Source organism: Tachysurus fulvidraco, chromosome 4 (assembly GCF_022655615.1).
Source record: "Tachysurus fulvidraco isolate hzauxx_2018 chromosome 4, HZAU_PFXX_2.0, whole genome shotgun sequence".
NCBI lineage: Eukaryota > Metazoa > Chordata > Actinopteri > Siluriformes > Bagridae > Tachysurus > Tachysurus fulvidraco.
In genome coordinates, this window is record NC_062521.1 from 10,381,844 (window position 1) to 10,398,053 (window position 16,210).

Sequence of the window (16,210 nt, forward strand, 5' to 3'; positions counted from 1 at the left end):
AGGTTCAGATTTCACACTGCTCATATTTTACCCGGGGTTAGAAATGAATCCTAGGTGTTCATATCCTGACGTTTCACACTATAAACCTTAGATTAACCTTCTAACTTTCATATTGAATTGTCAACAACCCGACTGGATAAATTGTCTCACGCTTTCAGATCAGTGAAGAAAAACTGACCAAAACTTGTAATGTTTTCTGGATTTTTTTCAATTTGCTGCGTAGTTGATCAGGCGATCATTGTTATCCAGCTTCAGCACCACAAATACTCAGTTATTTCTGACTGGGCCATTATATTTCTGATATAATATCTCTGGGCCATTATATTTTTTATTGTAAAAACAAACCGTCTCTTCTTCACACGTTTCCGTTATTATTTGACATTATATTTTTTAAATGTTTTCCCTCAAATGCTGCAACTACCTTTTTACACAGCACATGGGTTGTCTTTGACTACGTTATACACTGTTCAGGCTTCTGATATAACATTCTAACATCATAAAATTTCACACTGTAAACCTTTTGTGGGATAAACAAACAAAAAGCTATGCCAAGGGTTTCAGAACCTCGGATTAAATGTGGTGCTTACTTCAGCTTCTAAATTGTGCAACATTCCTGTAAGCATCGTTTAGAGCAAGGATACTGCAGGATTAGGTGCAGTGTGAAAATATCTATGAAGTGCTCTGTGATGCAGACCTGCAATAGAGTTCCGTGGATGTGGTTCTGCTGTGTTCCTGGGCCGGCTTTCTCTGGCAGGTCCTCTAGTAAGGTCCTGATGGTGGCTGGAACGTCGGTGACCAGAACAAATGGAACTAGAGCTCTTGCTGCCATCTCCCGTGTACGGTACACAGCAGATCGAGAACACCTGAAAGACACAGGAACCTGAATTTTAGTCATCTTCTTTTTTTTAAATTTAATAACCATAAAATCTTAACTTTTGAACTGTTACCTTTAATCATATCTGAAAACAAAATAATTTCAAAAGCCAAAAATAAATGCAGCTTGTCATGGTATAGAAAATCTGCAACAACCATCACCATGAAGACCTTCCTATGATTACAAAGTACTCTCACTTGTTGAAGAATCCAACTATACTTGAATACTAACCCTCTCCTTACACAAAGCTTCACCTGCCATACGCTGAGTGCTGAACTACAACAAGTGCATTGAAATAAACCTGTGATATGTCTTGTAGCAAGGTCTAGGGTCAGACCTGCTCTTATAGGATAAAAACGTAAACATGTAGAACCCGAAGCCAGAAAGAATCTGCTGCTGCTTGTGGCTTACTATTAGGGTAATTCATCCTACAGTATATAAACACATGTGACTGGAAAGACACTTGTCACTCCTGGTGCTTGAAGAGTGGGGGTGAAACTGTATTAAAGCTAAACTTCAGGAGTAAAAAAAACTGTGAAGATATCCAGACTGCAGGGGCTTTCCAGAGTGTAAAACCACCCAATCAAAGCAGTGTGTGTAAGGGGGTGACCCTGCGCCTACTGCCCTCATACCTCCACCTCCCTGACACCAATCTGTTCTGCCTCTTCACATTTCCTCAGCTGAAATTTCACACTACTGTCCCGTCTGCTGTCTTAAAACCCTTGATCAGTAGGCATTGCAAATTCATAAGAGAAGTTCGGGTTCTTGTACTCACCTAGCATGCAACTAGTGTTATTTCAGGGTAATGGTATCAGCCTGCAATACTATAACAGATAATTATTTTTTTGCTGAAGCCAGATAAAGCAGAGGAATACTGCGGTGTAGTCAATACAGACCACAGGTTCGCCACACATGGTCAGGGGTTCAAATCCCAATTTTGTGTGTGGAGTTTGTATGCTTTCTACATACTTTATATAGGTATTGTGGCTTCCACCCCAGTCCAAATACATGCATTGTGTGAATGAGGATGTGTGTGTGAGATTGTGCCCTGCATTAGTTTGGCACCCAGTCAGGGGTGTACCCTACCTTGTGCCCTGTGTCTCCTGAGATAGACTCCAGGATCCCCGCAACCCTGAAATTGGTACGAAAAATGAAACGGAAGACAAGATTCTGTCTTTATCTGTGTTGCGTATAAGCTGATGAACGTGACCTTGGATGCAAAAATACTCTCTTAAGCCCTTGATAATTATTATTAAGATGCTGTGCCTGTGAAAACTCACACTGGTTATGATTCTGGAATGTTATCTGATTACATAACATTTTTTCATGGAAAGCCAAAAGAAGCATGAGCCGGATCTTACAGTTTTCCCAATTCCCTGAAAGACTTCAGAACAATATTGGCAGACGCATTCTTGATGTTAAGTACACTTCCTCAGTAGAATCTTTTTACAATGATAAGGAGAATCTTAATGCCCAACCACATTTGATGCCCAGGTGTGAAGAGCACAAAGGAATCTTTCTGGAAACAAAGTCTGCTAAAGCTCATACTTTTCCAGGAACTCGACCATTTGGGCCAGTTTTAGTTTCTGGCCAGGGGAAAGTAACCATTTGAATTGGTGCTCCAGAGTTGGACATTTTTTTGTGGAAGTACTCTCAGTGTGGGCTGCCACACTTAACAGCTCTGACTGGTTAAATGCAAGTTTCACTGATTGGCCTACCTCCTTACCTGCCATTTTTAAAAAACTATGTTTAGCTAACAAGTAATTACACAAGCTATATAAGAGAAGACATGGCACAGGCAGCAAAGTGGAAGTGGCGAGCCAAAAATGTTGCAACACTGGATTTGGTTCTTGTGGCTTGCTGCTTGCAAGAATGGCAAAATAACTTCAAAGTGTGAAAGTATGCTTTGTGTGCATTTGACTGGGGCTGTGCCACTTGCTGTTCATGGCCATGCAACAACAGAAACCCGTATGCTGTACACACCCCACAGGACTTGCAAATCTAGTCACCCAAAGAGACAGCATTTCTCCGCCTGTGCTAGTGGACCTTTCTATGGTGCTTTTTACAGATTATTGTTCATTAAAGCATATAAAGCCATTAAAGCCTTTATATCCCTGCTGGATTTCCCTGAAAAATTCATCCAGCCGCTAGATAAAGATCATCTGAACAGAGTTAACCCTGATCTTAATGAACGCCTTGGTTAATAAGAACTCAAGACCAATAGAGTCCACAGTACCGACTAGTCTAGTTTTTCGTCTTGTTACTCTTTTGTATGCCAAGAATACCCTTAAATTAGATGTCAAGCAGGGAGGAAGCTTGTGAAGAAAAACTATTTCAAACCCCATTTGAATCAGATCATCTGCTGATAATCTGCTGAGGACGGCCTGCAAGGCAAGCCTAAAGATCACCATGAAACTGCTATGAACTGTAGCACATGAACCCCGTAAAAATGGTTGCGGATGTTTTATCTTGGATAGCCTAAAGACTGCATTTCCTAAGTTTAAAACATTTATACTCAAGTCTAAATCACTGAATAGTCAAACTTCAAATGGATACAACAGATAACGGTAACAACACTGAGGTAATTTCACATCCTACAAACATTCAACAAACTTATTCTTCAGACACGGTGCAAACAAGACTTACTGAAGGACAGGTGGACAAGTTGAGAATATAATGACTCCCCATCACAAAACGGGATAAAAAAATCTATTTAGTACTTTTATAAACACAGTGCGAATAAAACCAAACTCTGTCGAAATCCATTAGAGAAAATAAAGATTCCATTAAGCAAAATCAGTTCTGGAAGAGATGGAACAACTTATGAAGCAGGTGAGGTAAGGAGAGAAGTATGATGTATGAAGTGAAAAGGTTTCCAGTCAGTTTGAATTTCATCAGTCATAAAAAGAACTGACTCAATACTCTAATGTTTAAAAAAAACTGGTAACCTTCAAATGATCCCAACTGAAAAAATGAAGAGAAGTATAATTGAGATCGCAGAGCACAATGGATCCGAACAATTTCAGGAGCATTTTTTGTGCAAGAGTTAAACTTGGGAAACTATTTTGCAGCATTCAAAATACCAAGATATATATATTGTTTAACATTCCTTACTGAATGCAGTGGGATGAATAAGAGTCAGTTTACTGCCAAGAAAATAGACTAAACGCTTTTAGCAACCAACATGCAAACTGAAACTGAAAGAGTAACAATCACTTCCTGTGTTGTGGAATTCATTTGACATGTAGGATTTAGTGGAAAAAATAAATTCAATTTATTCAGGGTGGGGGTGGGGGGGCACATTGGCTTCATTGTCAGCATGTTTACCTTGTACCTCTAGGGCTACAATCTCCACCCTGTTTGCTGGGTTTCCTCTGGTACTCTGGTTTCCTCCAAGAGTCTAGAGACATGCCTTGTAGGCTGACTGGCATCTCTAAATTCTCTGGTGTTTGAGAATGTGCACTGCCATTGATTGACACTGTACCAACCCCAGAGTATCCCCCACATTGTCCCCAGGGACCCCTGGGATACGCTTCAGGTTTCCTGCAGCCCTGTGTAGGATAAGTGGTTCAAGAAATGGATGGATGGATAGATGGAAAACGATTCCTCGGTCCATCCCAGTTTAATATTTGCATTACTTAACTAGCAATACAGCTGGAATAATCTAAATCTCTCTAACCTATAGGACAGAGAAGTTAATTTCCTGCCGGTGCTGTTATTAAACACTACAGAAACACCTCGAGCTTGTGGAGAACTACCGCCAGATCCATGTCCTAAAATAACTAATGTCAGGAAGAATGCCAAATACCAAGAAAGCACACACCCGTTCAACCAGCCGGCACTGTCGTGGAGCTGTCGATACACTCAGTGTGTGCTGATTGCAATTAGGAGCTTGAGATCCTAGCCTCTAGACCACCTGGAAACTTGCAACATTTCAATTAGGAATTGAAAAGAGCTTGTTGTTACTCTGGTTTAATCACGGACACAAAGCAGACACAGAACATGACCCAGAAGTCACAGTCTAGACGAGCATATAATATGCAGTAACAAGCATATAATATGCAGTAACATATTACTATATTATTTATTATATGACTATACTACTCTATTTCTGCCCATTTAAATGGTCGCTGCAGACATTCTTGTTATTAGTGCTGTTTTTTTTTTTTGGGATTATTGCTTTTAATATTTTTGAGGTAATATGGCATTACACACAGACTGAAAGTAGACTGAAAGGGGGAGTTTAGGCTGGAAAGACAGAACGGGTGGATGGAATTGAGATGGTGCTTTTCAGGCAGCACTGAGTGACACAACAACTATTTAAATGAAGCCATAGAACACTTCACATAAAGCATAAAAGTATAAACAGTGCCTCCAACGATAAATGTCAAATGATGATGAGCAGAATGGAAAGAGTAAGCACTGGGCAATGAGCCACAGTGGTAAGATATTTAGAGCAAAAAATTAGTGATGGATGGGCGGACAGATAGAACGGAGAGGAAAAGTATGCGCATTCAGCTGATTTACTGTAGTTTCCTGGTCTTGTGCACTCCTGGTTTAAGATGTGCTTGTTTAAACTAAAAAAGTATTCAGGATCGACATTAGCAGCAAACACCAACGATCTTCACCACTGTACTTAGAATGAAAATTCATGGATGAAAAAAATTCTATATATAAAAAAAAAATTATAATAATAATAAAAAAAAAAAACACAAAGAATGACCAATTAGAGGGAAGAATAAAATGAAAGAAAGCAAATACATAAAAGCCAGAAACAGGAAGGTAGTCTGAAGAAGTTAATGAAGGCAGTTTCTGAATTAGAGAGATGTGAAACTGCAACAGGCTTCCAGCCATTTGGCCCCTCACCTGCTGAGTTCAAATTCCTCTAAATGCACACACCGCCAATGTATACTCGCATACACACGACGCATGTTTCATTTAGGCATCACAGCATGACAACAGTCGCTGTTAAGAAGAACAAATCACGTCACATACAACACAAGCACACACACGCCTGTTGTTGCTGAAAGAGACGTAATCTCTCTCTCCCTCTCTCTCTCTCACACAAACCCTTAACCCGTTATAAACTTGAGCTCTTACATGCTAATGCCTATAGGAAAACAGTACAGCAAACACACATACACACGTTCACTAATGACTCGCAGTCTCTATTTCCCTTTTCAGGCCTCATATGCTTCCTATCAGCACTAATTTGTCTCATTAAAACTGTTTGGAGAGGAAATGACAGTTTGGAGGGGTGTAATTTTAGAAACACAGCCGGCCGAGGCGAGGCATCTCCAGGGGACTTGTGCTTGGTCTTGAGCAGCCATTACGGCTCAAGCAGCCATCTGGCTCTTGTTTGTCCTGGTGGTCCGGTTTCCCAAATCATATACGGCTATACAGTCTGCTAATGCTCAACCGTGTACCACATAGGGCCCAAACACCAAATGGAACCTGCATGGCTCTAAACTGATTTAGAGTGCGCCTAGAAAGAGTGTAAGAACATAGTCGGTTTAGAAAAGAGCCAGGTGTTTCCACATCATGAACAATGCATTTCACATGAAGTCTCCTATGAAACGGTCTCAAAGGAAAAAGAAGACTACACATCTGTAAATCCTTGATTATATCCTAAGGCAGGTTTTACTCTTTTGCTGCTTCCTTCAGACTTAAGTAGATTGCTGGGTAGTTCCTTTTAATGTAAATAAAAGCTCCAATTTCAAGTCAAGACGTCAGGTAGAAGACCAGAAACACACTGGTTTGAACGGAAAAGAAAACAACAAAGTGTCTTAATTAGGTACTAGTCCACCAAAAAACACCACACAAACACCATTCTTTCAAAAGCTATTACCCAAGTTGTGTATTGAGGACAGTGGTGTAGAGCACTGTCTAACACATCACTCAGTAATATCACCGCAGTGTTCAATCTGGTGACTGTGAAGGCCTTAGCATGTGTGTTCATTAACTCTTTCAGCAATTGGTTCCATAACATCTCTGAGGGATCAAACAGATGGACCTCCAAATCCCACATGCATCATTGAGCCTTGGATGACCATGACCCTGTTGCTGGTTCATTAGTTTTCCTTCCTTGGACTCCTTTTGGTAAACAGTAACCACTGTATTCCTGCTGTTTTGGAGATGCTCTGACCCAGTTATCTAGCCATCACAATTTGGTCCCTGTGAAAGTCACTCAGATTCTTACCCATGTCCATTTTTCCTGCTTCCAACATAACTACCAGAACTGACTGTTCACTTGCTGCCTAATACATCCCACCCCCAATCCCAAGTGGTACTGTAACAAGATAAGCAAAGGTTTTAATGCTACACAAGCACTTCAGTGAGCCCTTCTGTCCTGTGGATGTGGTAGTGTCATCCTAAAAGATATAGAAGTGTTTCAATAAAGGTTACGGGTGATCATTTTGTATTGGTTTTTCCGTGACTTCTCCTCCTAACAAATGCCTCCACAGCATAACAGAGCCCAAATTTACCCTTTACATTTTCTATTTATAGAAATTACTACGCAAAGAATGAGATCAGTCTGACTGTCCAGACAAATGTCAGAAAAGAGAATGTCTGAAGACCTTACAACCTTTTTTCCCCTGACAAATATCTATTTTTTTTTTTCAGAACATCTGTAACTTTCCAGGTCCATAAAGTATTTTTAGTCTTACGCAAAAGGTCAGATTTCTTTTGTACACTTTTCTGTATGCTCCTGTGTTCCAGGTTTCATCAGGAATAACAATGAGGTTTTCAGAAGAAGATATAATCTCTCAATGAAAAAAAATCAAAAAATCACAGAATACAATACTTGAAAGGTATTAAAAAGTTTTGCTTGAAGTCGTTAGTGATGAGCAGATGAGAATCTCATATGTTTGTTGAGTCTACAGGAAAAGGTCATTGGTTGGTCATCTGCTAAGTCAGTCAAACTGCCTCGGCCTGTCAAAGTAGTACCAAATTTACTGATGAGACATACCAGATTCTAGTGAATACCTGAAGTCTACCTTATGTCTAAGAAAATTTGCGTTTAAATATTCCAGTTTATAAGACGGTTTATTGCAAACATTTGGTTATCCCATTCCTAATCATGCAACAGAACCCAAAACATCAGATTTGATCTTTCAGGTCATCTCTTCTTTTCACTCCATAACTCCCCTAGTATGGGTCTTAAAGCTTGTTTAAAGCTGCAAGGAGGACACAGGGGGTCAACATAGCACAGCACCAAGTTTTCCAGACACATACACACGCGCCTGGGGAGGGGAGGAGTGCAAGTGTAGACAGTCAGGGCCTGGCTATATTTAACATCTCCTCCATGTGGGCTTCATTTGGGTGGATGTGCTCACATACCTCCACTGACGAGAAGCAGCTAGTCAGACTTTTATCCCCAAAGCCCTTAAACCTTAAAGGCGCAGTTTAAATACGTCTCACTAATGTAACCGAAAGCAAACAAATGACCCGATTATTAAGTCGAACAATGTTATACTAGTTGTGGATACCGCTAGGCTGAAATTTTTGGTTGTGTTTGAACTCATAAGCTGCGAGATTGATCTCTACTCAGTTATGGAAATTTTACGCCTGTTGAAAGTGCTGTCAGGTCACTCTAACCCACCACTTCTATCTCAGGCTTTGAATCATAAGAATTTGAATCATTTGAATTCTATTTTGTCATTAAATCTATAGCTTTTAAAATTTCTTTTGGCAGAATAGTTCCGCAAGTGTGTTTTCCATGTATGCCACTGGTCTCCATTAGCATGGACTCTTCTGCTCCTCTCTGCTCTGTGTTATCTGCATTCCAGCCCAAGGCCTTGGACTGATGCTCTCTCCCTCCCAACTCCACTTCGTTCCAGACACACGCAATTATGCTAAGGCATAGCAAGGCACTGTGTGTTTTCTGTGTGCAAATGTTAAAGACACAAGACTGAAAAACACACAACCCTCAAATGTTCAAAACATACAACAAAGTAAAACCACATCATACGGGCACACATGTTTCTCAAAGCCGGGGCATATACACAAGTCCTGTGTTGATCTGGGATCTCCTAGAATACGATACGACTGCTGGCTGCACTGCTCATCTCCTTAGCAGTGAGTGAGCATCTGAAAAACAGCACTCCCACACACACACACGAAGCGCAATCAAAAGTAATAAAGCTGGTATGCTTATGCTGTGAAGTAAAAATCTATAGAGAAACAATCAGAGCTTGTCCAAATAAACCCACACATTCTTCCACTTTCTCACAAGATGTATACTAGCTGTGTGTGTGTGCCTCTTAGTACATTGCTTTAACACAATATCATACGAATAACAAAATTGGCAAATCCCTCAAGCACTAATGCTACAAATCATAATCAGTCATATTATCATAAGCAATGCAGTTTGATTTGAAAGATTTGGAGTGATTTTGCAGGGCATGGACTCGTTGGTTTGTGGCTTCTATTCAAAATAATAATAATAAATATTATTATTATTTTGAATAGAAGCCACAAATCAGGGGGCACGGTGGCTTAGTGGTTAGCACATTCGCCTCCCCGTGACCCGAGATAGTTCGGATAAGCGGTAGAAAATGAGGAGAGAGAGAAGCCACAAATCACTATTTTTTTAAGCTGCACACACAAATACAGCCTAATTGCATCAAATTTGAAATGGTAATGAAATAAAATGATCAGCAGAACTTCAGTGCCTACAATTCATGGATCAATTTACATCATTGTGATTTTAATAAGTTGTGGCATATCGTCGCTGTCGGGCGGAATCCTCGTATCTCCAAAACCATTATTTTTCAGGAAATTAAAAAAATCTGCAATGCACAGGGTTTAGTCCACGTTGCAGTGGATTGTCTTGCGCTAAATTCCTGTCCTCAGACGAGCACCAGAACTAGAGGGGATCAAGATTTTTTTTTCTTTGAGCCCAGTGTTTTGAAGACATTTACCTCAGAAGACGTGTTGATTCGTTGCGACTCTTAATCTTGAGGATATGCCGTGAAGCTCTAGTAGTAGTAGTAAGTAGTAACAAGTTTTGGTGGTAGAAAGACAACCTACATATAAATGACCCCCATGGCATCATCAACACTACGTTAATCAACCAGGTAATATCTTAATTCACGTGTTGGAAAAGCCCTGTCTAAAACTGTTCTATCTTTTGGGAGAAGTGTTCTTCTTCAATGTAAAAACACTCCATGAAGTGTCCTGAATTGAAACCAACCCAAACTCATGTACTGACCAAGTCCAAAATGCAGGAGAAATGATACTCAATGTCCACTTTAGTATAAACAACTATAAACCTGCTCGTTTAATCAGCCAATCGTGTGGCAGCGGCACAATGTATAAAATTATGCAAATAAAGGTAATTGTTTATTTCTTGGGGTAAAGAGTATAAGCTCTGTGGTTGAAGAGCTCAGACTCACAAATACATCGCAATCAGCAAAAAGATCAGCAGGACTTCAGTGCCTATAAATCATGAAACATCTTTACATCATTGTATTTTTTTCTTCAATCAGATGAACACAAATAGTAACAGGATTTGGTGGGTGAAGGCTCAGTAACCCACTTGTGAATGGCCTACATGACATTGGTCATGTCGACAGCCCTGAAGTCAACAAGGTGCAGACGTGCTACAGAAAAACGTTACCACGAGCGCTGCTCTATGACGTGCAGAGAATAAAGAATGAGTGCAACACTTCAGCAGTCATATAATGCTGACTGATGAATCATTAGACAGCTTTCACACTCTTCAGAAAGCACATACTGCAGAAAAGTAAATTCTCACATCTGGCTTGTTGACTAATTTTCTATCGGTGAAAATCAGAATGATATTAATGAGCTTTTTTAAACGATTTCTTTGGTAACAAAATATAAACATGCGCCTGTATTCATTTAAATTCCGGCTTTCATGACGAATTAAAGGTTTCACCTATTCTTTCTTTGTAAGCATTAACAAATTTACTTTGATCCTCCATCATGCTTCTCTGTACAGGAGCCTGGGAATTTTTCCAACCTTCCAGCATCCAGCTCCCTGAAAATCTAAACATTTCTACTCCTCTCTACCAGGAGGTAGACCATGTTCCCAGAGATTCTCCTGGCATGCGAGTATGTGCTACACACACACAATCCAAAAGCTGTTTTCAGAGATTTAGAGGTCACCACAGATACTTGGAGAACATGTTCTAATAATATTTTGGCCATTTTTGCACTTGGACAATGTAAGAAATGTGCAAACAGGAGCTGCATGAGTGCAGGTTTCCACTGCTGGAACATACTGTGACAGTGTTAAACAACAAGCACAAGAAGGAAAAAAAAAGGGGGGGGGGGGGGGGAGGAAGTGAACAAGAAATGTCTTTTTAACACTGAGGTTAGGATCGACACAAACAAGTGGAGCAGAACTAACCAACACTTTTGAATTGTGTAACGCAAAACTAGACAGCTGAGGACTGTGTCTACGTCCGTGACAGCATCAGAGCCTTGTTCTTGACTGACAGGCGTGGAACCTGATGTGGTCTTCTGCTGTTGAAGCCCAACCACCACAATCTTTGAAGTTGTGGGCATGCTGAGATGGATTTCTGCTCACTGCAGATGTCCTGAGTGATGTTCTGTATCCTTACTGGCAGCATGAAGCAATCTAGCCATTTTCCTCTGACCTCTTGTAGCAATTTCAAGAGATTTACACACAGAATCACAACTAAGATATGTTTTTTGCTGTATTCTACGTAAACTCTAGAGACTGTGTTTGAAATTCTCGGATCAACGGTTTCTGAAATACTTAAACCAGCCCTTCTGACACGCGCTTGCTGTTGAACAATAACTGAATCTCTTGATGAAAAGAACTTTCAGGGAGATCTTGAGCAGGTAACGGTCATGTGACCTACTACTGCTCAGCAGGCATGACCGCAAAACCTACATGAAGAACCTACACAAAGAGGAAATAATCAGTAAAATAATCAATTAATTGTTTTGCAAAGAACTCCCTTCTTTGGGGTCTGTAAAAATCTCTATACAAGAGATTATTTTGTATCGAATAAATATGCTTATTTTATTTCAATCAAATCAAAATTACTACAGATGTGCTGCTTGTTTTCAGGCAACATTACTTAATAGACTCGTGTGCATAAATTGTATCGCATTCAACAGCACTTGCATGTCAGATGGTCTTGTATGAGGTATATAGAACTGTTTCAAGTGTGGTGTTTTCTGATATTTCTGCAGCTTTGCTAGTGCAGCATTTGAAACTGTTGCTTATGCTGCATCAACAAACACGCACTTGGAGAAGGAGTGCAAACCGTCCTCTTTCGCAATCACACAAACATTACGACGGGTTAGTGTCGCTCTAATCGACTGGGGGAAAAGTAATGCCAGGAAACCACATCGTGCTCTCTTGTGGTCTCGGCTACAGATGGCTATGAAGTCGTCGTCAGGATTGGAGTTCACAATCTTTCCATGCTGGAGTGAATGCTTTGAGGTCTAATGTGAGGCCATTTCAGATTCATTTCAGATGTTTGTGAACTGTTTTTACAAGTATGTATATTGTACTATGAACAATCGCTCTGTTGTGGGGGGAAAAAAAATTAAAAAAATAAAGGGTCCCAACACTCTAACCTGAGGATGAATGGCCGAAAAGAAGCCAGGCTCAAAGGGGAACAGGATCCGTCCATAGGTGATGGGTAGAGACGTCCTAACACCAGCAACAGCAGGAACAGGCTGGGGTGCAGCTTAACTTGTCCTGCATCACTGAGACAGACAAAGAGAGAGAGAGAGAGAGACGCACACACATGAGCTGAACAAGAGGTCCATCTGGAACAAGTGCAGAAACAGTGCAGGAGTTCTCAGTGTTTACAGAAACAGATCTATTTTCATCGCTGCGTTGAAAGGCACGGTGCAGGCCTGATGTGATGTGAGGTGCGGCAGGCCAAATGTAGTCAGGCGCCGTAACAGGCCCACTCGCTCGGTTCTGCTCTTATTTCCATCTCTGGCGCTCTCTCTTGCACTCTCCTCCATCTCTCTCCCCTTTCTCTCAAGAGGAGATGCATGCCAGAGTAAACATTTGAAAGTGCTGGCGATGTCATACTGGAATAATCACATCATTCAAACACAAACACGCACACTTCATCTCACATCGCCTCCCCGACACATACACCTCCCTCTCTCTCTCTCTCTCCCCAGACCATCCTCTGCTTATCTCTCTCTCAGTGTGTGTGTGTGTGTGTGTGTGTGTGTGTGTGTGTGTGTGTGTGTGTGTGTGTGTGTGAGAGAGAGAGAGAGAGAGAGAGAATCAATCAAACTAAACTCTTGAAGATGACAAAATCACCTTGGAACTCTAGAAAGCCAAAGTTTTTCCACAGAGTCTATTGGTCTAGCACACAATTAGGTAGAACTACAAATCTTGGCTTTATTTAAGTCTATCTAGAGCAGATAAACTGATAATGTAATGCATTTAGTGCTTACAGACCAAGCAGTAGCCAGATCTGCTCATAAGATGAGAAGGACTGACAGAGAAAGACAGCCAGAGAGAGAGAGAGAGAGAGAGAGAGAGAGAGAGAGAGAGAGAGAGAGAGAGAGAGAGAGAGAGAGAGACAGGGAAAAAAATCTGCACTGAAAAAAATTTGGAAATAAAGATATACAGCTTCTCTGGCTTCCTCACGTTAGGAAGAGTTTACATGCCGTACTATTCCTGTGAGTCTGCTTGTTATTTTTCCCCCTTTTCCTCCTGCATTCTCCAAGAAGTCATGTCATCCAAAGACAAGTATGACCCTGAAGAACCTCCAAGACTAAAGGAAAAGGCCCATCAATATCAATCAACGGTATGTGTCTGAGCTGGCTTTACCCACAATTCCACCACAACAATTCTGTCCAACAAGCTCTCTCTCGGCCTCAACATCAACGGGCACGCTTGACTTTTCAAGCCTCTATTTCATCTTTTTGTTTTTTTGTTATGTGATTTAGTAGAGTTATTAAATATAAAGATGGAGGAGTGTGACTGGCTCAATGGGGAAAAGACTCCAGGGGACTGTTTTGCATTTTGAGTTTGGAAGGTGTTTGGGTCTACATTAAATGGTGGGATTAAAGCTAAAAGTACAGCATTTGGGGAAGTGAAGCCGGAGGGTAGTCTGGATCCAAAATGGCTCTCTCACACACACACACACACACACACACCTTATCAAAGCCATCTGAAGTAGGAAGCAGTCCATCAGTGTTTAATATTACCAAGAGACTCGATAAGGCAGTTAAAATGAACTGAAATTAAAAGAGCTGTTGAGAAAACAGAAGAATGGTAGAATCTGTTTTTTTTTGTTTGTTTGTTTTTTTTTAAAAAAAGAAAAGCTCCTGCACCGAAACTAACCCAGTCCCACCCACTCTGAGTGGCCTCTTACCTGTCCACTGAACTTGCAGCTTCTTTGAGCTGGCTGAGTAGAAATGGATACAGGGCAGGAAAACGCGTGAAGAATTCCCAACCCGTCATCCTGAAAGAGATGACCGAAAAGGAGAGAAATGTTACTTTGAGGAAATGCCATAATCACAAAATAAATAGTAAAAGAAGATGAAAGTGAGAATGGGAAAATCATTTACACAAAACACTTATCTACCAAGCACCTCAATTCACCTCAGGCCTAAACAGGAGGCGACACGCAGAGTGTCATTAGGTAAGGAGGAGCATGTGTGTGTATGTATGTATATGTCTGTTTTTTGTGTAAGTAACTGTTAGAGGTCTGGTTTGTAAACCACTTCCTAAAGGCAGAGCTCTTTACAGCTCTATAAAGCTCTCATTAGACTGCTTCACTTGTGATGGAGCACGGCAGGAACACGGCGCAGCTTTAAACGCTGATTTATTCCTGAAGCAAGCCTGGGAATCTGGTTAGAGACCGGGGGGTCGGGGGGGCCAAGGCCTTAACGCAGTGCATGACTGTCTGTGCGCAAACTTCCTGCTTTTAACCAAAACATGCTTTGAGGAACGATTTTTTTTTTTTTTTTTAAATGCTGTGCTTCTGTACTGGAGTCACTTTCAACAACAGGGCCAGTTTTAGCACTCGCCTAACTTTAAGATGGAATTCTACACACATGTTCTATCTTCAGCTGTAAAAAATCTTCTTGAAAGGAAGTTGCACATGTGCATGCACATATACACACACACAGTCATGGTAACAAGGCACGTTAACTCTTAAATTCCACAATCATGGCAAACAGACTCAAAACGCACACACAGACAGCCGCTAGTTAGGCCTGACATGACGCAATGTGTGCCTGCACAAAACCAAGAATAATTCCACTTATGTTTTTTGGACATTGTGTTTGACCTTCAGAGTTGTCATTTGTGAAAAACCCCTTGACGCGCCAAGGCTGACCGAAACTCGCTGCTAACACGAGAGGTTTTAAAAGGTAACCTATGCTCACAGGACTTCTTTGCACACATCTCACCTCGCGCAGCTACGCAAACAAGACCCAACCTGCTCACTCTCGTACGCAAGCTGAGGATGTTGTAAGTGTTCGCACTTCACACCCTTTGCCTGTTGTGTTTACACGTCTCCCACGCACCCTTTCCATGTGTGTGAATATAAAATGTGTGACAAAAATGCTCCTGGTTATACTGAAGACTGCACACACAAGCACAAGGGAAAATTTGCTTATGTGGTGAATTTGTTTATGGAAGAAACTGTACAATAGTAATGTGCATACAGTCTGTACAGGCTGTCTATAAACAAACACACTGCCCTAAGCTCATGTACAGCAGCTACTGATCAGAAATAGAAAGAAAAAAAAAGCATAAACAAATGTTTCAACATGTTTTGCAAGGCTCATTAGCCCTAAACAGAGGCACTTTATACAAGTCCCTGTCACTCAGGTTACTTGAGGGTTTGTCTGTTCAAAATGAGTTTTTAAAAAATAAAAAACCTCTTCACTTGTGGTTTGGCATTTGATGGCCGATGTGCAGAGAGCAGGCTTTCACTGCAGTTTTACTGTCACTTTTAAAATGATGCCCTGATGTGATAATGCACATCTTCACATCATCCAGACTGTGGTTTCGCAACAGTTCGGAATGTGAATGTGATCTTTCTCAACGTGAAGCAGGTTTGTTTATCTCTAGGATGAGACTGTTTATTTTAGACTGCACAAGTGGTTCATGTGTGAAGAAAAAGGCTCATGCTACAGCTGTTGAGGTTGTTAAATCCAAGAAAGAAAAAAAGAATTTTCACATATACAGCACTGTGAAATTCTTTTTTTTGCATATCTCAGCTTGTTAGGAAGTTGGGGTCAGAGCACAGGGAAATCCCCAAAGCAGAGAGTTTTAAGGTTGAGCCTTGCTCAAGGGCCCAATAGTGGCGGCTTGGTGGTACTGGGGCTTAAATCCCAGACTCT

General features: G+C 40.9%; 1 protein-coding gene across 4 annotated transcripts in view; it reads right to left on the reverse strand.

Moving 5' to 3' along the window:
• The window catches only part of thada (THADA armadillo repeat containing), a 79,516-nt gene that overhangs the window by 28,256 nt on the left and 35,050 nt on the right, over positions 1-16,210 (reverse strand). For all 4 annotated transcript variants that reach the window (XM_047811925.1, XM_027150072.2, XM_047811926.1 and 1 more), the window contains 3 exons: positions 14,230-14,319; positions 12,458-12,589; positions 695-863 (listed from right to left, as the gene is read on the reverse strand). In XM_047811925.1, coding sequence (XP_047667881.1) covers positions 695-863; positions 12,458-12,589; positions 14,230-14,319 — 391 coding nt within the window. The remainder of the gene's footprint in view (positions 1-694; positions 864-12,457; positions 12,590-14,229; positions 14,320-16,210) is intronic.